A 21,949-nucleotide genomic window follows, 5' to 3' on the forward strand; every position below is an offset into this window, starting at 1 on the left:
TTCAATTCAGTAAAACTTTATTGGCAGGATAAATGACACAATTATCATCAGAGTGTAAAGAAAAAAAAAATACTGACAAAGTGCTCCTGTACTTCAGCCTTATTCAAAACTAGAAACAAATGGGGCCTGATCCTTCAGTCAGCCCACTGTAAATCCGCTCAATTCAACACAGTTACTCCTCATTTACACTGGTATGAGAAAATAATCAAGCACCCATGGCATGATAGCAACATCAATATTTAAAACCCTGGAAATGGTCCTGTGCTTGTTAAGTTGTTACTGGTGCTTATGAGCTAACTAACTATGAGCAAAGTCCCTCTTTGACAAGTTTGCATTTCCATACCTGTAGGTCCTCTATGCTCTCAGTGAAATCAACGGGGTATTGCCATTGACTCCTGTAGATGTAGGACTGCATCACCCCGTAGTCCTGCTGAGCTAGAAGTTACATGAGTGGAACTACAAGTGCCTTCCTCTTATTTCAAACAAGTCTCTTCTAATCACTGATTAAAATAAGTGGCCAATCCCATTACCCACATATAACCCACTAGGGCACATATGGCTAGAATGGCACACAGCCATGTCAATATCAGAGTCTGAATTGTAGTGTTGTTACCACATGATTCTTGATTGGCATCTCTTTTCCTCTTCCATTTAGAATGTGGAGCTCTCATTAATTCAGTGATGGCTTTCTATAGCCAGAGAAAAATCATCTGATAATGCCTGCCTAAAGTAATCAAAATGGAACAAAATAAATCATTGATACACACTATTCGACTTTGATGTTTGGATAAAAATTAATTTGTGATAGTTATTTGAATTCAAACAATTTCAATCTAAACTCTGAACGTATCCCATTCTTTAAAAAGGCTAAGACTGCAATAAAATGCCAGCTTTTCATGTGTGCTTGAAGTCAATTAAAATAATGATCAAATCCAATATTTCATTTTTTAAAATTAATTGCTATCCTTACACTCCAAACTAAGTGTGCATCCAAGGGTTTAATCTCTCCCAACCGTATGAGACTCCTTGGGTCTATCAATACGAAAGAGAACTTCTGCAGGCAAAAAATATCCCAGATACTGCACGCTGTCTGGTGTAGTGTCATTATGGTAGTGTCCTCCTTCACCATGGTGACTGAAACAATGAGTGTGCTCCATTCGCAGATCAAACCCCTAGAAAAGAGAGACAAGTTTATGTTATGTGAGCACAACATTTTCTTTTAAATAAAGTATTTAAATAATGCTTCAGTATTTTGCAGTTAATATTGTACTTTTCTTCCATGGATTTCAAAGTGTTTTATAAACATTTAATTATTTAAAGACTTTCAAGTAACCTAGTACTCTATTTTATAGATTGGTAAACTGAGGCAGAGAGAGTCGCTTCCTAAGGTCACACTGAGACAGTGATAGAACTAGAAATAGAATCTAGAAGTCCTGACTCCCAGTCCTCTACCCAGTGGTTCTCAGCCAGGGGTCCGGGGCCCCCTGGGGGGTTGCAACCAGGTTTCAGGGTCCACCAAAATAAACAAGAGAGCAGGGCCAGCATTAGACTCCCTGGGGCTCAAGGTAGAAAGCTGAAGCCCAAGCCACATAGGGCTGAAGCCAAAGCAACTCAGCTTTGCAGGGCCCCTTGTGTTGTGGGGCCACAGACAATTGCTCTGCTTGCTATCCCTTAATGCTAGCCATGGCTTTTAATCTACTGGACATGCAGAAAAATAGTTATTGTGGCACAGGAGGGTCATGGAGGTTTTCATAGCATGTTGAGGAGGGCCTCAAAAGAAAGGTTTTCTGCCCTACAACACACAACAGTTCTTCCATGCAATCAAGTTGTTCTAAACCAGGCTTTAGTACTACTTGCTGACTGTACCTTGACTCATCCACCTTAAACCCCCCCATTGGGGATACTGCAGACTGTATGTGTTATGCGCTATCCAATATCAAAACAACAACATCCCCCAATACTCTGTATGGTACCCCCGACGACTAATAACTGAATTTTTAACGCTCTGTATCATCTATTTTTAAAAACATTCTCTAATAAAATTTTAAATCTATTTGTGTTGAGGTAGGGTCTATGGACCCATAATCAGAGATTAAGGCCCCATTGTGCCACACACTGTACATACACAACAAAAAGATAGTATCTGGCCCAATTTTGAGAGAGAACAAGTAGGTACTGACAGCAGGAAGCACAGGTAACAATAAGATGATAATGAACTATGTGATAAGTGTTGGATTCTGCACACCAGCTGCCTAAATGAAGAGGTTCCCATTGGCACAGAGCTATTTGCCTTCTAGAGATATAATACATTATTATATTATAAAAATATTAGTGTGATTAGGCCTAACAGCTAAATTGGTGGCAAGCTAAGACTACTAGCTAGAAAGCAAAATGTATCTATTTTATTATTAATTATTTGTATTACCATACTACCCAGGAGCCCTCATCACCAGGGCCCCATTGGGCAATGCACTCTCCATCCTTCTGTCCGTTTTTCCTTTCTTTTGCATCTTGTGTCACTCTCAAATTGTGAGCTCTTTGGGACAGAGACAGTCTTTGTTCAAACAAATAGTGCTTAGCACAACAGGCCCTGGTTCTTGAGTTCTCTGGGCACTAATTTAATATAAATAATAAGTAACAATCATCATAAAAAAACAGCACTGACATGTCACATGCTTTCATTCAGAAGAATATTCCATTAACAGCTGTTGATATATGTCCATTCCTATTGTATCATCACTAGCTTTTGGGAAATGATATGCAACTGAGCATTGGCCCAAAGACTGCCAAATAAAGACCCAATGGAGTAAGGCACTTGAGCCAACACCATGTCCCACTAATGTGCTCACCACTTGGCATAAGTGTTTTTTTAATCGTTATAAATTTTTAAAAAAAGATATAAAAAATAAGGATGGTAATTAGTTTTCCTCCCAAGACTCTTGGCTAATGTATATACTTTAATGTAAATGTAATAACATTCCTAATGATAGGGACACTAGACATACTTATGAATTTTCTCATACCTTTAATATTTTTTACTATTGAATTTAGTGCTTGTGAAATATGCTCAGTCCATATTTTGATATCCAAGGCTTTGATTTGCCCATACTACAAATACAGTGCAGTGCTAATACCAGCTTCCCCACACAGCCCTGCCAAAGTGTCCCAACCCATTTCTGAATGGGGCACATGAAGGTAAGGATAATTTAGTGTCCATCCCCATTCATTCCTTGGTCTGTCTTCTTAGACTGCCAACTAGATGTCAAAATTAATGCAGTTGTGCTAGTTGTTTTAGGATGCAGACATCAGCATTCAGTCACTATTGACCTGGGTTTAATTCAAACCAGTGAAAAGTGAAAGGCTTAGTTATATTCTATTACCAATCCCCTGAGCCACCCGTTCCAACACCTCGAAGACTTTAATATAATCCATAAATAATTCCCATTCTTGAACAGAAAAAACCCAAACAAATCCAAGCCAGAATCATTACATGTCAAGCTAATTACTCATAGACAAACACAAAATAGAGACTTACTGGATCTCTGGAAATTAGTACTGGCTGACAAATCAACGGAGCCTTCATTTCAAAAAAATGGAGCCAATTATTCATTTCCTCATCAGTGTTTAAAGGACAGGCAGAAAATTCTGGGGGCTATAAAAAAAAAAGCATTATCAGTTGAATGAAGATACTAGGACCAAAACTTTTCTTTCTAAGCTATTTTTCTTCACTAGCCCTAAATTATTTTCTGCTCCCTATTTCTTCTGAACCAGCAAAAGCAGTATCCATGGTTGTTCCTCTATTCAGAACCATAAGCTTTTACCTGATGGCTGCCTCCACTGCCTTGGGTACCAAATGGGGAATTCTTAGAATCAGGTAACCTGTATCCACGTTACATTTGTTCTATCATGTTTGGATCAGAACTACGTCAGTTTCAGCTGTGTTTCAGTTATGTTTGAACACAGCTGAAACTAACAGGATTCAGGTATGTTTTCTTCAACTGATGCTGACAGATTTTTTTCTGAGAACAACATTAGTGAAACTGTAATTACAACTGTAACAGGAATAGCAATCTAGACCACGATTTCATTATCTCTATCCACTTTAGTCATGGAAATCATAATAGAACTAGGGCTGTCAAGCAATTTAAAAAATTAATCATTTTTAATTATGCTGTTAAACAATAATAGAATACCAATTATTTAAATATTTAGCTGTTTTCTACGTTTTCAAATATATTGATTTTAATTACAACACAGAATACAAAGTGTACAGTGCTCGCTTTAAATTTATTTTTTATTACAAATATTTGCACTGTAAAAAACAAATAGTATTTTTCAATTCACCTCATACAAGTGCTGTAGTGCAATCTCTATCACAGGGGTTGGCAACCTTTCAGAAGTGCTGTGCCAAGTCTTCATTTATTCACTCTAATTTAAGGTTTCGCATATCAGTAATACATTTTAACATTTTTAGAAGGTCTCTTTCTAGAAGTCTATAATATATAACTAAACTATTGTTGTACGTAAAGTTAATACGGTTTCAAAATGTTTAAGAAGCTTCATTTAAAATTAAATTAAAATGCAGAGGCCCCCGGACCAGTGGCCAGGACCCGTGCAGCGTGAGTGCCACTGTAAATCAGCTCGAGTGCTGCCTTTGGCACCTATGCCATTGGTTGCCTACCCTTGCTCTATTATGAAAGTTGAACTTACAAATGTAGAATTATGTACAAAAAAATAACTGCATTTGTCAGTAACCTAGTCCCAGATTTGGACCTTAGCGTCGAAAATATGGGGGTTAGCATGAAAACCTCCAAGCTTAGTTACCAGCTTGGACCTGGTACTGCTGCCACCACCCAAAAAATTAGAGTGTTTTGGGGCACTCTGGTCCCCCCAAAAACCTTCCCTGGGGACCCCAAGACCCAAATCCCTTGAGTCTCACAACAAAGGGAAATAAACCTTTTCCCTTCCCCCCCCTCCAGGTGTTCCTGGAGAGATACACAGAAGCAAGCTCCGTGAATCTAAACAGAGGGATTCCACCCTCCCCGTTCCCAGCCTGGAGAACAGAATTACTGAGAGTCAATCTCTCTTCCCCCCTCACCCAGAGTGAATGCAAAGTCAGGCTAGTACATCTAACACACACAGGTTTTCCCCTGACTTCTTCCTCCCACCAATTCCCTGGTGAGCTGCAGACCCAATTCCCTGGAGTTCCTCACTAAAGAAAAACTCCAACAGGTCTTAAAAGAAAGCTTTATATAAAAAAGAAAGAAAAATACATACAAATGGTCTCTCTGTATTAAGGTGACAAATACAGGGTCAATTGCTTAAAAGAAATATGAATAAACAGCCTTATTCAAAAGAATACAATTTAAAGCACTCCAGCAACTATAGACATGTAAATACAAAACAAAAAACCAACTTTGTACTCACAACTTGGAAACAGAAGATTAGAAAGCAGGAAATAGAAAAATCCTTCTCTAGCTGAGAGAGATTCAGGCAGAAGACAAAGAACTCAGACATAAACTTCCCTCCACCCAGAGTTGAAAAAATCCGGTTTCCTGATTGGTCCTCTGGTCAGGTGCTTCAGGTTACTTTTTTTTCCAGGTGAAAGAGACATTAACCCTTAGCTATCTGTTTATGACAGCATTCAAAAAGAAAAACAATGTAAAACTTCAGAGTCTACAAGTCCACTCAGTCCTACTTCTTGTTCAGCTAATTGCTCAGACAAACAAGTCTGGTTACAAACTGCAGGAGATAATGCTGCCCGTTTCTTGTTTAAAATGTCACCTGAAAGTGAGAACAGGCATTTTCATGGCACTTTTGTAGTCGGCATTGCAGGGTATTTACATGCCAGATATGCTAAACATTCGTAGCCCTTTTCATGCTTCGGCCACCATTCCAGAGGACATGCTTCCATGCTGATGTTGCTCATTAAAAAAATAATGCATTAAATTTGTTACTGAACATTTGTAAGTTATACTTTCATGATAAAGAGATTGCACTATAGTACTCGTACGAGGTGAACTGAAAAATACTCTTTTGTTTATAATTTTTACAGTGCAAATATTTGTAATAAAAATAATAATATAAAGTGAGCACTGTACACTTTGTATTTTGTGTTGCAATAGAATTCAATATATTTGAAAATGTAAACATATAAAAATATTTAATACATTTCAATTGGTATTTGTTTAACAGTGAGATTAACTGTGATTAATTTTTTTGAGTTAATCATGTGAGTTAACTGCAATTAATAGACAGCCCTAAATAGAACCTTGATAATAAGTGCCGTGAATATTGTTCCCAATGTGAATAGATGAATTCAAGACATCTATTTCAGGAGTGTTTTTAGACTCTGAGGACTCAGGAATGGTGCTTTTCTCCAAAGGGGAGCATCATTGGTATCATGTTTAGATCCACTTGGGGAAAAAAAATTCTTCAGAGTAATAGATTTTTTAAAATTACCCTTTGAATTTTAGGTGGATGAACGCAGCATGACAATCTTTTCATCTTTGACATTTGATAGGTTTGTCAGAGACAAGAATAACTGGAGACTTGTAAAAGTTTAACATTTCAGAAAGTTCTGCTTGTAAAATGGAAAGCAAATTCTGGTAAGCATGCAAGCAAATACAATCAGTAAGAATGTACAGCTATTGCATACATATATTAAATAAGAAAATGAGAACGGCCATACTGGGTCAGACCAAAGGTCCATCTAGCCCAGTATTCTGTCTACCGAAAGTGGCCAACGCCAGGTGTCCCAGAGGGAGTGAACCGAACAGGTAATCATCAAGTGATCTCTCTCCTGCCATCCATCCCCACCCTCTGATAAACAGAGACTAGGGACACCTTCCTTACTCATCCTGGATAGTAGCCATTAATGGACTTAATCTCCATGAATTTATCCAGTTCTCTTTTAAATGCTGTTTTAGTCCTAGCCTTCACAAACTCCTCAGGCAAGGAGTTCCACAAGTTGACTGTGCGCTGTGTGAAAAAGAACTCCTTGTATTTGTTTTAAACCTGCTGCCCATTAATTTCATTTGCTGGCCCCTAGTTCTTGTATTATGGGAATAAGTAAAAAACTTTTCCTTATCTACTTTCTCCACATCACTCATGATTTTATATATCTCTATCATATCCCCCCTTAGTCTCCTCTTTTCCAAGCTGAAAAGTCCTAGCCTCTTTAATCTCTCCTCATATGGGACCTGTTCCAAACCCCTAATTATTTTAGTTGCCCTTCTCTGAACCTTTTCTAGTGGCAGTCTATCTTTTTTGAGATGAGGAGACCACATCTGTACTCAGTATTCAAGATGTGGGCGTACCACTGATTTATATAAGGGCAATAATATATTCTCCATCTTATTCTTTATCCCTTTTTTAATGATTCCTAACATCCTGTTTGCTTTTTTGACTGCCTCTGCACACTGCTTGAACATCTTCAGAGAACAACCCATGATGACTCCAAGATCTTTTTCCTGTTTACTTGTAGCTAAATTAGCCCCCATACTGTATGTATAGTTGGGATTATTTTTTCCAATGTGCATTACTTTACATTTATCCACATTAAATTTCATCTGCCATTTTGTTGCCCAATCACTTAGTTTTGTGAGATCTTTTTGAAGTTCGTCACAGTCTGCTTTAGTCTTAACTCTCTTGAGCAGTTTAGTATCATCTGCAAATTTTGCCACCTCACTTTTTACCCCTTTCTCCAGATCATTTATGAATAAGTTGAATAGGACTGGCCTGAGGACAGACCCTTGGGGAACACCACTAGTTACCCCTCTCCATTCTGAGAATTTACCATTTATTCCTACCGTTTGTTCCCGGTCTTTTAACCAGTTCTCAATCCATGACAGGACCTTCCATCTTATCCCATGACAACTTAATTTACGTAAGAGTCTTTGGTGAGGGACCTTGTCAGAGGCTTTCTGGAAATCTAAGTGCACTAGGTCCCACTGGATCCCCCTTGTCCACATGTTTGTTGACCCCTTCAAAGAACTCTAATAGATTAGTAAGACATGATTTCCCTTTATAGAAACCATGTTGACTTTTGCCCAATTTATGTTCTTCTAGATGTCTGACAATTTTATTCTTTACTATTGTTTAAATTAATTTGCCCAGTACTGATGTTAGACTTACCGGTCTGTAATTGCCAGATCACCTTTACAGCCCTTTTTAAATATTGGCGTTACATTAGCTATCTTCCAGTCACTGGGTACAGAAGCCAATTTAAAGGACAGGTTACAGACCCTGGTTAATAGTTCCGCAACTTCACATTTGAGTTCTTTCAGAACTCTTGGGTGAATGCCATCTAGTCCCGGTGACTTGTTAATGTTAAGTTTATCAATTAATTCCAAAACCTCCTCTAGTGACACTTTAATCTGTGACAGTTCCTCAGATTTGTCACCTACAAAAGCTGCTCAGGTTTGGGAATCTCCCTAACCAGGGGCGGCTCTAGGGATTTTGCTGCCCCAAGCACGGCAGGCAGGCTGCCTTTGGTGGTGTGCCTGTGGAGGGTCCGCTGGTTCCGCAGCTTCAGTGGACTAGCAGACCCTCCGCAGGCAAGCCACCGAAGGCAGCTTGCCTGCTGCCCTCGCGGCAACCGGCAAAGCGCCCCCCGCGGCTTGCCACCCCAAGCACGCACTTGGCGTGCTGGGGCCTGGAGCTGCCCCTGTCCCTAACATCCTCAACTGTGAAGACTGAAGCAAAGAATTTGTTTAGTTTCTCCACAACGACTTTATCGTCTTTAAGCACTCCTTTTGTATTTCAATCATCCAGGGGGCCCACTGGTTGTTTAGCCCGCTTTCTATTTCTGATGTACTTAAAAAAACATTCTGTTGTTACTGTGACATTATCGATATAATCTGAGACCATATAGAACATGGTTGCAACCAAGGTCTTGTAGTGGCACCAAATCTTATGTAAAGGGGGTCATATAAGGTGTCTAAGACCAGGTTATGGGTTGCTGGTTATGATTATGCTGTCTATATGTATGTATCATTTGCTAGTTGAAGTTATGAATATTGGTTCTATACTGTCTGTATTTCAAACTTGTCTGAGATGTCACCCAGAAGCACAGCACAAGTTAGGGTTAGCTCTGCCTAGTCTGCTTGTTGGCCCATTAAGGACCATCAGCTACACAACTGACCCATTGAGAGAAGGCAGATAGGCCTTGTAACTCAGCAAAGTATGCAGGAACTTGGCCATGTGACTCCAGACTCCATTTTGCTGTAATTTTCCACAGTATGAACGAAAAGGTGTTCGTACACCTGGAAAAGATTATAAAAGGCTGATGCCTCATCTCTATCTTGTCTTCAATCCTGCTTCTTACCTCTGGAAGGACTTTGCTACAAATGGAAGCTCTACACAAAGGACCGAATGACCCATCCCAGCTGGGGATGTACTCCAGAGACTTGATATGAACCTGCAGTTTATTCTATCACTGCTACAAGCCTGAACCAGGAACTTTGCCATTACTGTATGTAATTGATTCCATTTAACCAATTCTAACTCTCATCTATATCTTTTTCCTTTTATGAATAAACCTTTAGATTTTAGATTCTAAAGGATTGGCAACAGCGTGATTTGTGGGTATGATCTGATTTGTATATTGACTTGGGTCTGGGGCTTGATTCTTTGAGATTGAGAGAACCCTTTTTTTTCTTTATTGGGATATTGGTTTTCATAACCATTTGTCCCCATAACAAGTGGCACTGGTGGTGATACTGGGAAACTGGAGTGTCTAAGGGAATTGCTTGTGTGACTTGTGGTTACCCAGTGGGGTGAGACCAAAATCTTCTTTGTCTGGCTGGTTTGGTTTGCCTTGGAGGTGGAAAAACCCTAGGCTAGGGCTGTAACTGCCCTGTTTTAAGCAATTTGTCTTGAATTGGCACTCTCAGTTGGGTCCCGCCAGAACCGCATCGTTACAATTACCTTTAGAGTTTTTAGCTAGCCATTCTTCAAACTCTTCTTTTGCTTTTCTTATTACATTTTTACACTTAATTTGGCAGTGTTTATACTCCTTTTTATTTACCTCACTAGGATCTGAATACTTGTAAAAAATTATAAATCTTGAAGTTAAACCATATCTCTGATTGTTGTTTAATTGATTTTTTAATTTTTTTAGTTATTTTTCATTATTCTACTGTCTTTGTGTTTCACCAAGTCCTTGTATATCCCCATTTGTTTCTACAGCTTCTTTGCCCCAACAAAAGATCGGAGTATTAGGGTCAAGGGATACGTAATTTTGGTGGTTTTGTACTTTTTATCACTTTATTATTATTGCAAAAGAATTAAGTGCAATAAGTCTTTATATCCTGAACTGTCCTGCACCTTTATCTTTTAGAAAGATAAAGAGCCTGAATCAAGAGCAACTTACCATGATATGAATCTTTGCTTTCCCCTTTTGAATGACAAATGTACCTCCTATCCCAACTGGTTTATCTCCATAGCATTTTTCTATAATTTGTCTCATACAGGTCACAAAGTTATGCTGTCCAGTTCTTCCATTGGCTTTCACTTCAATAACCTGGAGAGTAGACATATATTTATCATGCCTATCACATGCTGTAATGTTTCGTGAATGTTTGCTATGTACGTCATGCACACTTCTACCCCGATATTACGCTGTCCTCAGGAACCAAAAAAATCTTACCAGTGAAATCTTATAGGTGAAACTGTGTTATATCAAACATGCTTTAATCCGCTGGAGTGCGCCGCCCCACCCGCCTGGAGCACTGTTTTACCGTCTTATATCTGAATTCGTGTTATATTGGGTCGCGTTATATCAGGGTAGAAGTGTATTTCAACGCTGCTACGTATCCTATAATCTTTTTTAAAGTAAGTTCTCTCACAGATGCTGCGGCCTTTGCATCCTTAAAATATTCAACAGGTTTTTTGCATGTAAGAGTTTGTTTTTCTGAAGTTCTTAATTTAGTCACACAACAGGCACAGCACATGAAGCAGAGGTGTAAGATTCCTTCTCCCACCCAACAGGCCTCAAACCTGTCATGAAAGAACACTCTCTAGCGATAAAAAGGTTGTTCAATTTTCATGCTCCATTCAGTACTTGCTTCTCTGCTGAGACCATCTAGTGCCAATTGTGTTGAGGGAGACACTCGTCCACCAGGAACTGAACTAAGACCACAAACCTCAGTTTATACAGGCCAATCAAGCATCAGATGACAATAACATTCAGTCACTACCAACCTGGGCTGGATTACAATGGGTGATTTAAGGGTGAAAAATTCCATATCCCAGTACCAATCCCCTGGGGAATCCACTCCCTCACATCAACTTCACTTTCTTGTGAAGGACATTATTTCGCTTATGTGATTTTTGGAATTAATATTAACATCAGCATTCCCTGAAAGAAAAGGCAGGCCTGAAACAAAGAAGTTTAACTTTAGCTATCACCTACAGAAGAAGTGACATTTTATGCAAATATGCACCTTGCCAGGTTGGCCCTGACTGGCATACAGGTTGGCCAGCAGTCCAAATTCACAGTCACTATATTTGTCGCTGTACTTCTCCAGCAGGCACCCTCCATCTGCAGGATTAATCTGAGCAGTGTAACTCGCATTTACAGCAGGCTTTTGTTCACTCTCAGCTTGAGCAACTGGGATAAGCTGAAAAGAAGAGCATGTAACATTGCTTAGTTCTAGTCATTTGATTTTATTACTAGGTAGATAACATCCCAAATTAGGGCCCAATCCTGAGAACTACAATAGAATTTTCACCTCTCAGGACTGGGTCCATATAGATTAGCAAAAACACACAACTATTTTAAAGGAAAACTCTCAATTTAAAATTGACTAAGTGTGAAACACATGTATTAAGGAATTTTCTCTTATCTAGGGATTTGGATTCAAGTCCCTGTAGAAATAACAGAACAGTAAATTGGATAGTTTCTTAATGAGGCAACCAACTTAATATATCGCTGCAGGAGGCCTAGCTTATTGATGATGACCAAGACTGAGCATTCAACTTCTGTTACAAAGTACTGAAATGAAAGTTTTCAGGTGACATTTGCAAAAGCGTTCATACTGTTAGCTTAACTGTGCTCTCGCTGCACTCAATAGAAAAACTTCCATAGACTTCAATAGGAGCAAAGCTAGACCAACTTTGAGTGATCTTGAAAATATCACCCTTAATGTTGTTGTAAAGCAAGGCCTATAATAATTTAAATGGTTAATTTGACTATTTATTTATAAAATAAAAATACTTTCCTATTTTATTTAAACAACAATAATGTGCAGCGACTTTGAAAGTCTCTGAGTTATCATATTTACTACCAAGAGCTAAATTCTCTCACTCCTATTGTGTATCAGGCTGGTAAGATGGCAGTTTTCAATTGATTTAGTTTTCTTCTTTGACTGTATTTCACTTACTTAGGAATATGTTTAGTCACGCACTCATCTTTGTAATTAGATGTAGCAATTAGAACATTTTTCATATTACACTGAAGTTTTCCATTCACCTCAAATCAAAACTTCTTTCTTTATCTATTTCATCATGTCAGACAGACCAACTAAATTATGTTTTAACTTCTGATCCTTACCTGACCTTACAGCTTAAGTCTTAAAACAACAGCATCTTGAATAACACTATTTTTTCTCTTGTGATATTTAAAATGAGGACTAACACTAGGTATTTAAAGCAATTTACTATTCAGCTCTTTGGCGTCCATTTTTTTCATATTTTTCATCTTCTCTGGTATTAAAAATGTGACCAGCTAATTATAAATTTCAGTATAGCAACAACTAGAGGCTGCTTCCTGTTAGCTTCATAGTAACCATATGCCTCCCTGTAGAATTTATAAACACAAAATGTTGTTTATTACCTGAGTAATAAGTAACCCCTGGCAGACACCTTGTCTTCATTACCTTTGTAAAGTGTCATACAAACTTATGGTGCTACATATAAGTTATCAGTGTAGAAATATATGCTCTATCAATGAAATCATTTTCTGAGAACTTCGGAATATTTATACATGTTTACTGACCTCAGCATTTACTCCAAGAATCCTAGAGGACCCAGCTCCAGCTCCAAGAATGAAAGCTCCAGGCAACTCTATTTGCTTTGCAACGGTGTTCAGGTCATAAACCTGCACAAGAGACATGCATTTATGTACCTTTGACTTTCCTGCCTTGTAATTCTCATCTCAGTTACATTCCACTGCAATTTCTTGATGATTTTATCCAAATATCATTATTATTTATTTGTACAGACTGGTTTGAGCAGAATCCTCAAATCCAAACAGCACTGGCATATGATCAAGTTCAATCTTAATGACTTGGACGCATCCACTTATTTGCTGGACTGCAGTGTCTTCTTGCACAAGCTTGGCCCCATGCTGTCAAGGGCAAAATAACCGATCTCTGTGCAAAGTGACATTAAAGCAAATAATGAAAATATCCTTAAGTGATGTCACATAAAATCAGATTCTGGCAGATCTCAGGCTTTACCAAAAGAGAATGCATAAGCAATTATTAATGTGAACTCTACTTTGGCCTATACCGGCCCCATACACAGTCTGTTTTTACAAACAATAGTAATAATCAGCATGGAGGGCCATGGCTAGATGCGAGCGATAGGTAGCATACAATACATAAACATACAGACCATGCCATGGACTCTAGGTAATTCCCTCCAACATCCCTCTATGGCTTCTCTCGGACAGCCTTTGAAGAAACAGCCACACAGGTACCAGATGAGGGACAACTTTTGTATGCAGCTTTAGCTGTGGGATTTCTAACATGTTCTTATGCTCAGCACAGGCCAGGATGCTTGGCCCATAATGCTTTCACAATGCAAGCCTCTTTTTACAAGTCGAAACCTGCAACATTCATTAGTCAGTGTTCGCCAGAATAGTATTTCAAAATATGACTACATATGCTTCTTTGACAAGTGCACTAAAAAGCCACGACTATACATTAACTCACTTTATCTTTTTGTACAAGAGGCACAAGGTAAGGAACACCTCCCACATCTGCTATTCTAGGCTTCCCACAGATTCCTGGAACAAGAATAAGGCAAGTTAGCTTGTCAAGAAAACCTGTCTAAAATTCTCTCTGTGCACTTGAAGTATAATAAGACAGAGAATTTGTTCCTCAAAAGCTTCCTTTAAGTTTTCAGAAAGACTTTTAAATCAGGAGTTCTTTCCCTTTTTCTTTCTGAGCCCCTCCTCCCCCCATGCTTTAAGAACTCTATGGCCCACTTGTGCCACAGCAACTCTTTTTCTGCATATCCAGTAGATTAAAAGCCAGGGCTGCTGTTAGGGGTAGCAAGCAGGGCAACTACTTGGGGCCCCAAGCCACAGGGGCCCCAGTGAAGCGAAGTTGCTTGGGCATCACCCTCGTATGGTGGGGCTTGGGCTTCTGTTTTCTGTCTGGGCCCCTGCGAGTCTAATGTTGGCCTTGCTCTTTGGTTTATTTTGGAGGACCCCCTGAAACCTGCTTGAAGCCCCCCAGGGGACCCCGGATCCCTGGTTAAGAACCTCTGTTTTAAATCACCATTTTTTTCTGAGTACTAAGATAAATTAGGGGTTCTACAAATCCATCTAAAGTAGGCCTGAATTGGAAGAAGAACATGCATAAGGTATGGGTTCACCTCTGAAAGCGAGCCAGCCTGTTTCAAAAGTAGTACTGCTCTACAAGCATACACAAAATCTACTAGGCAACAGCTGAGGAACACTGGTTCTCTAATGAGGCATAATTTGTAGTGTCATCATGCAAATACAGTAGCAGGTACAGATATAAATGCTTTCACCTATCTTGTGTAGGGGCAATGGCGGGGGTTTAAATAAAACAGAGATTGAGCTAATTATTAGAATGAAGTTGAATAGCAAGACAGTACTTGGTATCTACATAGCCCCTTCAATCAGAGGATGTCAAAACCCATAACATACAATGGAGAATTAAATCTGTTAGTTGAACTCATTTTACAGATGAGGAACAGTGATGCAGAGCACTTAAGTGATTTGTCCTAGTCAGGTCACATCAAGACAATGGAAGAGCCAAGAATAACAAGTGCTCCCAACCTTGTAGCTTATCCATAAGATCGCTCTTCCTCTGCCATCATCTTCAAGAGTTTCTAATTATGAAGAATCCTATGAAATATTGGCAAAGTCATATCTTATGGTTACAACAGTATGTTACCTTTAACAGGAAAGTTGAAGGGATCATGAGTCAGATCAGGACATTCTACTACAGAGACCTGGACATCAGCAAAGTTCTCTTTAAGCCCATTCCGCAGGACTAGAATAGAGTAAAAAAAAATATTACTGAGAAATTAGCTAGTTTGGCAAGTAACACACCACATAAAACACATATTTTAAGGTGTCAGTTCAGCAAGATACATAAGCACATGTGTCACATTGGAAAAAATAACCCCAACTATATATACACAATATGATGCGGGCTAATTTAGCTACAAGTAATCAGGAAAAAGATTTTGCAGTAATCGTGGATAGTTCTCTGAAGATGTCCATGTAGTGTGCAGGGGCAGTCAAAAAAGCAAACAGGATGTTAGGAATCATTAAAAAGGGGCTAGAGAATATGACGGAGAATATATTATTGCCCTTATATAAATCAATGGTACGCCCACATCTTGAATACTGTGTACAGATGTGATCTCCTCATCTAAAAAAAGATAAACTGGCACTAGAAAAGGTTCAGCAAAGGGCAGCTAAAATGATTAGGGGTTTGGAACAGGTCCCATATGAGGAGAGATTAAAGAGGCTAGGACTTTTCAGCTTGGAAAAGAGGAGACTAAGGGGGGATATGAGGTGTATAAAATCATGAGAGATGTGGAGAAAGTGATAAGGAAAACTTATTTACTTATTCCCATAATACAAGAACTAGGGGCCAGCAAATGAAATTAATGGGAAGCAGGTTTAAGACAAATAAAAGGAAGTTGTTCTTCACACAGCGCAGTGTCAACTTGTGGAACTCCTTGCCTGAGGAGGTTGTGAAGGCTATGACTAAAACAGCATTTAAAAGAGAACTGGATAAATTCATTGAGGTTAAGTCTATTAATAGTTATTAATGCCAGGATGGGTAAGGAATGGTTTCCTAGCCTCTGTTTGTCAGAGGGTGGAGATGGATGGCAGGAGAGAGATCACTTGATCATTGCCAGTTAGGTTCACTCCCTCTGGGACACCTGGCATTAGCCAGTGTCAGTAGACAGGATACTGGGCTGGATGGACCTTTGGTCTGACCCAGTACAGCCGTTCTTATGTTCTTACTAAGCACGTGAGCAATTCCATTAACTTAAATAAGGCTAGTCACAAGCTCAAAGTTATGCATATGTTAATTACCTCACTGAATCAGGGCCTGAGAGAGGAATAAATCCTTCTCTGCTATCCTGTCATATTGCTGAAGGACTGAAGGTTTCATTTTTTCTTTTTAACACACACACACACACACACACACACACACACACACACGATTTTCAGAAAGAGGCCTAAAACTACATTCCTAAAGAAATCCACATTTAGGCACAAATGCCTGATTTTCAGAAGTGCCACACACCCAGCAGATATCATAGGATAACAATTTTCCCTCACTGTGACTTGAGCTGGATTCAAATTGGTGACTAGAGGGGGAAAAAAAGAGAAGGAACTTTTTTTGGTCAGATGTCTGAACAAGATACCCCTCCTACACAGAACAGAGGGAAGAAACATTGCTGAACAACTCTTGATATAACATTTCATTTTGTTTTGTATCAACATTAGGTCCACTACATGTCAAAGTCAAACAAAGTAACTCAAAAACAAATCTCACGTAGGAATAAACAATGGATTGTTCCACTGGAGCAAAAGTAGGGATGAATCTGGCTTAGGGCATATCTACATGTATAACGCTGCTGCAGCGCATCTGGGGAAGACGCTCTATGTCAGAGGTGGGCAAACTATGGCTCACGGGCTGGGACTGTCTTGCCTGGCCCTTGAGCTCCCAGATTAGGAGGCTAGCCCTCAGCCCCTCCTGTGCTGTCCCCTCTCCTCCACAGCCTCAGCTCACCATGCCGCCAGCTCTCTGGCCTGCCACTCCTGCTGGGAAACATGGCGGCATGGCTGGCTCCAGCATTGTAAGGGGGTAGGGAGCAGGGGGGTTGGATTAAGGGCCAGGGGATCCCAGGAGTCAGTCAGGGGACAGTTGGATGGGGTGGAGGTTCTGGGATGGTGCGGCAAGCAGAGGGACGAGGAACAGGGGAGTCGGATAGGTGGGGGGGTTGGATAGGCGGGGGGGGGGGTCCTGGAAGGCCTGTCACGGGGTAGGGGTGTGGATAGGAGTCGAGGCAGTCAGGGAGCAAGGGGGTTGGATAGGGTCTGAACCACGCACCTCAAAGCTGAAGACTTAACTGAAAACAGCTTAAGAAGTGCTCCTGTCTGCAGCACTCAGACACACAGCTCCCTATGGGATCTAAACCCCAAAGGAATCCATGTTACTCTGTATAAAGCTTATTTTATATTTATATATAAATAAATAAAGCTTTATAAACTCAAATTGTCCGCCCTCTATGTCTCTGATAGAGAGATATACACAGCTGTTTACTCCCCCAGGTATTACTTACTTACTCTGGGTTAATTAATATGCAAAAAGTGATTTTATTAAGTATAAAAAGTAGGATTTAAGTGGTTCCAAGTAATAACAGGCAGAACAAAGTAAGTTACCAAGCAAAATAAAACAACACATGCAAGTCTAAGCCTAATACATTTAAGAAACTGAATACAGATAAATCTCACCTTTAGAGGTATTCCAATAAGCTTCTTTCACAGACTAGACTCCTTTCTAGTCTGGGCCTAATCCTTTCCCCGGTACAGTCCTTGTTCCAGCTCAGGTGGTAGCTAGGAGATTTCTCATGACTGCAGCCTCTTTTGTTCTGTTCCACCCCCCTATATAGCTTTGACACAAGGCAGAAATCTTTTGTTTCTCCGGGTCCCCACCCCTCCTTCTAAATGGAAAAGTACCAGGTTTAAGATGTATTCCCGTACCAGGTGACATGGTCACACGTCCTATGAGATCCCAAGCCTTCATTCTTCCCAGCCTGACTCAAAGGAAGGCTTGCACGTAAACAGAGCCATTTAGAATCAATTTTCCTAGTTGATGGGAACCATCAAGATTCCAAACCATCATTAATGGCCCACACTTTGCATAGTTACAATAGGAGTTTAGAGTAACACTTCATATTTCTAGCTTCAGATACAAGAACGATACATTCATACAAATAGGATGAAGACGCTCAGATTATAAACTTTGTAATGATACTTTACAAGAGACTTTTTGCATAAAGCATATTCCAGTTACATCATATTTATACTCATCAGTATATTTCCATAAACATTTGGAGTGCAGCGTCACACATACCTCCCTGTCTTCTAGCCTGGTGGAGTTAAAGCGACTTGCTATAACAAGTCAGCAAAATTTACTTAGCAGCATTATGTGAGGTTTTAGCTCCTGCTAGGTGAGTGGGTCAGTAAGGAGGCTCTGAAAGGATCTCCATTGAGTCATTCCCCAAAGGTTGATGAGAGAGAAAATAAAAAGCAAGACAAAACTTTTGGTATGATGGCCCAATCAGGAAGGGGAAACTCTGCTTTTCACTCTACTTCTCCTGCTGCTGATGTAGGAACACATTCAGCTTCCTGATCCTATCATGGCTGCTCTCCAACTGAACCCTATTGCAACTCCTCACCCCTTTTGTGGGCAGCACTGGTTCAAGAGGTTGTGATCCTGGCACCACTCCAATCAGAACACGTAGTGGGTAAAAGTAGCACTCCCATTCAACCAGGGGATTCTTGCCAATATCCCAATCTTGCAATCTTTTAAAGCTGCAAAGTAATGTGGGATGTGAGTGGGATTAGCAAGAAACTACAGGTAGATTTTGGGTTTCAGTTGGAAGAAAAGCAACTGAGAACCATTGGGTACATGTCCAAAAATGTTCACTGTGGTGGCTATCCATCCATCTTATAACCTTTAGCCCAGTGGTTATGGGACTTGCCTCTCATGTAGGATATTAAGTATTTTTATAAAGTGGAACAGCTTCAACAGGAAAGATTATGAACAACCCACTCCAAAAACAGTTTGTAGCGTAGTGGTCAGGATACTTCCCTGGGCAGAAGGATGCAAGTTCAAGTCCCTGTTCCAGAGTAGGGATTCAATTATGGGGTCTCCCATTTCCCAAGCAAGTGTCCAATCATTGGGCTGAAGATTATAAAAGGGATGGATGCACAGACACAGTTTGCTGTTTTAGAATAATTCAGATGGGAAAAACATTATCAGGTCAAAGCCAACCTCTATCCAGCTCTATTTAGGACACAGGGGCAAAGAGCTGAATATAAAATTTAGTTTATTGTCATTTCTTATTGCAACAACTTCCATAACACTATAAACTGCATTACTTACCCCCAGAAAGTTCCTCTAGGCTTGGGACATGAAGAGCAAACTTTTCAACTTTGGCCATTTTCTATTTATTTCAGCAAACTGGACAACTGATTTATAAATTCTCTGCTGAAGAGATCAGAGTACACCGGGCACTGAGACTTACTGATCTGTGAACAAACAGAATGGTTTACTGATTAAAAAGGGCTTGCACAGTTGCATTCTACTTTTTTGATAGGTAAGGGTTTTTTTTCAATTTCATTTAAGAATACAAACTATAGTAGACTGAACTTTTTGCTTCAAGTGACAAATTGTGATGTATGTGCTTATAATGCTAATTTCCTCGCATGTTTTGGAATGAGAACATGCATAGAATGCAATTCTAGAAAGGATTCAGAGCACTGTATCCATAAGGACTTAGCCCCAAGCCTCCAACTCCATCTGTGTAATCAAGCCCCTGAGTTCAAAGGACTCTGCACACATGCAGGTGTTTGCCCAGGTGGAGCTTTAATTTGTTTTTCTATGAAAGCTGAGAGTCATGAGCTCAAAAAGGCAGTCTTCCACCTGCACCAAAAAAGTATAGTACTGGTTCACTAGGAGGCCCGGTTTGACCTCTGGGCAGGTATGAAACCAAGACTTTCCCCTACAAAAGAGAAGTGGGTTTGCAGTATTTCTGTTGACGGAGAACAGCAGCAGAGATGGATGTACCTCTCCTACAGTAGCCTGGTATGTAACAATTGTTTTGTTAGCAACTACCTGAAACACAGTTTTCAAAAAAGTTTATTGCTCACAGTTCACAAGTTCAAGGTAGCTATGGTTTAGTCAGTTCTACTACAACATACAATCACGTGACTGGAGCAGGCCACCAGGAAGAGCTAGTTGGAACCAGCTCATAAGTCAATGACACCAACTCATTAACTCTTTAGTCACATCTGCCTCATTGCCCATGAAAAGGAAATAAGTCCTAGATATCCATTCCATGGGGCGTGGAAAAAGTCTACTTGCCTACCCACCAATGAGGAAGAAGAAGTTTTTCCAAGTGAGTACAAGGGCATTATGTGACATGTCATTCCATATTATTTATGAAAATATGCTTATGGTATGAATTTGACATAACAGATACTTTTATACAAGATATCACTGGAAAGGTTATGATTTACTGAATGTGATTATCTAATCTGTATGCCTGTATCATGTCTGTATCTGAAGTTAGGAACATTGACTATGTATCTGTATTTCAACTATGCTACTTTGAGTGACACCCACTGCTAACACTTCAGGTACAACAATGGATAAGCCAGACAGGGCAGACAGCCCATCAATGAGGAGAATGGACTGTGAAAAGTTGGCCTTCCTGTGGCCACTCCATACTGCCACTGACTCATGGACTCCGTGATACCAAAGTCATAGAATATCGGAGTTGGAGTGGACCTCAGGAGGTCATCTAGACCACTCCCCTGCTCAAAGCAGGACCAATGCCCATCTAAATCATCCCAGCCAGAGCTTTGCCAAGCCTGATCTTAAAAATCTCTAAGAAAGGCAATTCCACCACCTCCCTAGGTAACCCATTCCAGTGCTTCACCACCCTCCTAGTCAAAAAGTATTTCCTAATATCCAACCTAAATCTCCACCACTGCAACTTGAGACCATTTACTCCTTGTTTAGTCAGGTAGTCTTGTCACCTGATACTAAAACATTACCTGGAACTTCTTGTAACTTTCCACTGTTAGGGAAGATGGGTCAAGTTTGGGAAACAAAGCATTGCTGCCTTATGTAAATGCTATTTAAGGGTAAGGAGGAAGGCAAATGGGACTCCTCCCCTCCATGGCTGTCTGCCCAAGAAGAAAGACTGCAAAAGCCACCTGAAGGGAAGGCAAAGGGGGAGTCCAGACTGAGACGGGGTCTAGTCTGAAAAGGAATATAACTGGAACTCTGAACCACAAAAACTTTTAAAAATGTCTGCAACAATATCTAGAGTCAGAAATACTGTTTGTAACCAATTTCTCTAGTGAAAATAGCTTTGTTTGCGTATTTGATTTCATTTTCTTAGTAATCTGGTTTGTTCGGTTTGTTACCCCTTTTACCACTTAATAAACAAAACAAATTTTATTAACTATAAAAGGCAGATTTTATTAAACCCACTTCTGTTACTTCTAACAGGGGGGCAAGAAGCGAGCATCTCTCCCTCCACATTGAGGGAGAGGGCAAATTTCATAAAACCTTTGGGTTTGTAACCCTTAAAAGGAGTGAGCACCAGAGTGTTGGAGCAAGTCCCTTAGGAGCCTTCCCAGAGCTCAACTGCAACTGGATGTGGACCAGCCTCTGTATGTGTGCTAGAGGACGCTTTAATAGCCTGGCTCAGCAAGACAGGTTAAAGGGGGCATGTCATAAACAGATAGTTAAGTGTTAATAGAACAGGAGTACTTCATGTCCCTTTGGACTGTAAAGGCTAAACAAGTTCAGTGAGCCTGGCTGTCACCTGACCAGAGGACCAATCAGGGGACAGGATACTTTCAAATCTTGCGGGAGGGAAGTTTTTGTGTGTGCTGTTAGTTTTTAGTTGTTGTTCACTC

At 40.0% G+C, this 21,949-nt stretch overlaps 1 protein-coding gene across 6 annotated transcripts in view; it reads right to left on the reverse strand.

Annotated features, from left to right (window-relative positions):
- The window catches only part of C1H11orf54 (chromosome 1 C11orf54 homolog), a 29,758-nt gene continuing 7,809 nt past the window's right edge, over positions 1–21,949 (reverse strand). For 2 of the 6 annotated variants that reach the window (XM_050941992.1, XM_050941982.1), the window contains exons 2-10: positions 19,401–19,546; positions 15,156–15,254; positions 13,941–14,014; positions 13,001–13,102; positions 11,448–11,624; positions 10,376–10,525; positions 3,536–3,652; positions 2,426–2,613; positions 1–1,172 (exon numbers count right to left, since the gene is read on the reverse strand). In XM_050941992.1, coding sequence (XP_050797949.1) covers positions 941–1,172; positions 2,426–2,613; positions 3,536–3,652; positions 10,376–10,525; positions 11,448–11,624; positions 13,001–13,102; positions 13,941–14,014; positions 15,156–15,254; positions 19,401–19,458 — 1,197 coding nt within the window. In that variant the 5' untranslated portion in view covers positions 19,459–19,546 and the 3' untranslated portion in view covers positions 1–940. The other 4 variants (XM_050942001.1, XM_050942031.1, XM_050942021.1 and 1 more) reach the window with 4 other exon arrangements.

The sequence above is a fragment of the Gopherus flavomarginatus genome, chromosome 1 (genome assembly GCF_025201925.1).
Source record: "Gopherus flavomarginatus isolate rGopFla2 chromosome 1, rGopFla2.mat.asm, whole genome shotgun sequence".
NCBI lineage: Eukaryota > Metazoa > Chordata > Testudines > Testudinidae > Gopherus > Gopherus flavomarginatus.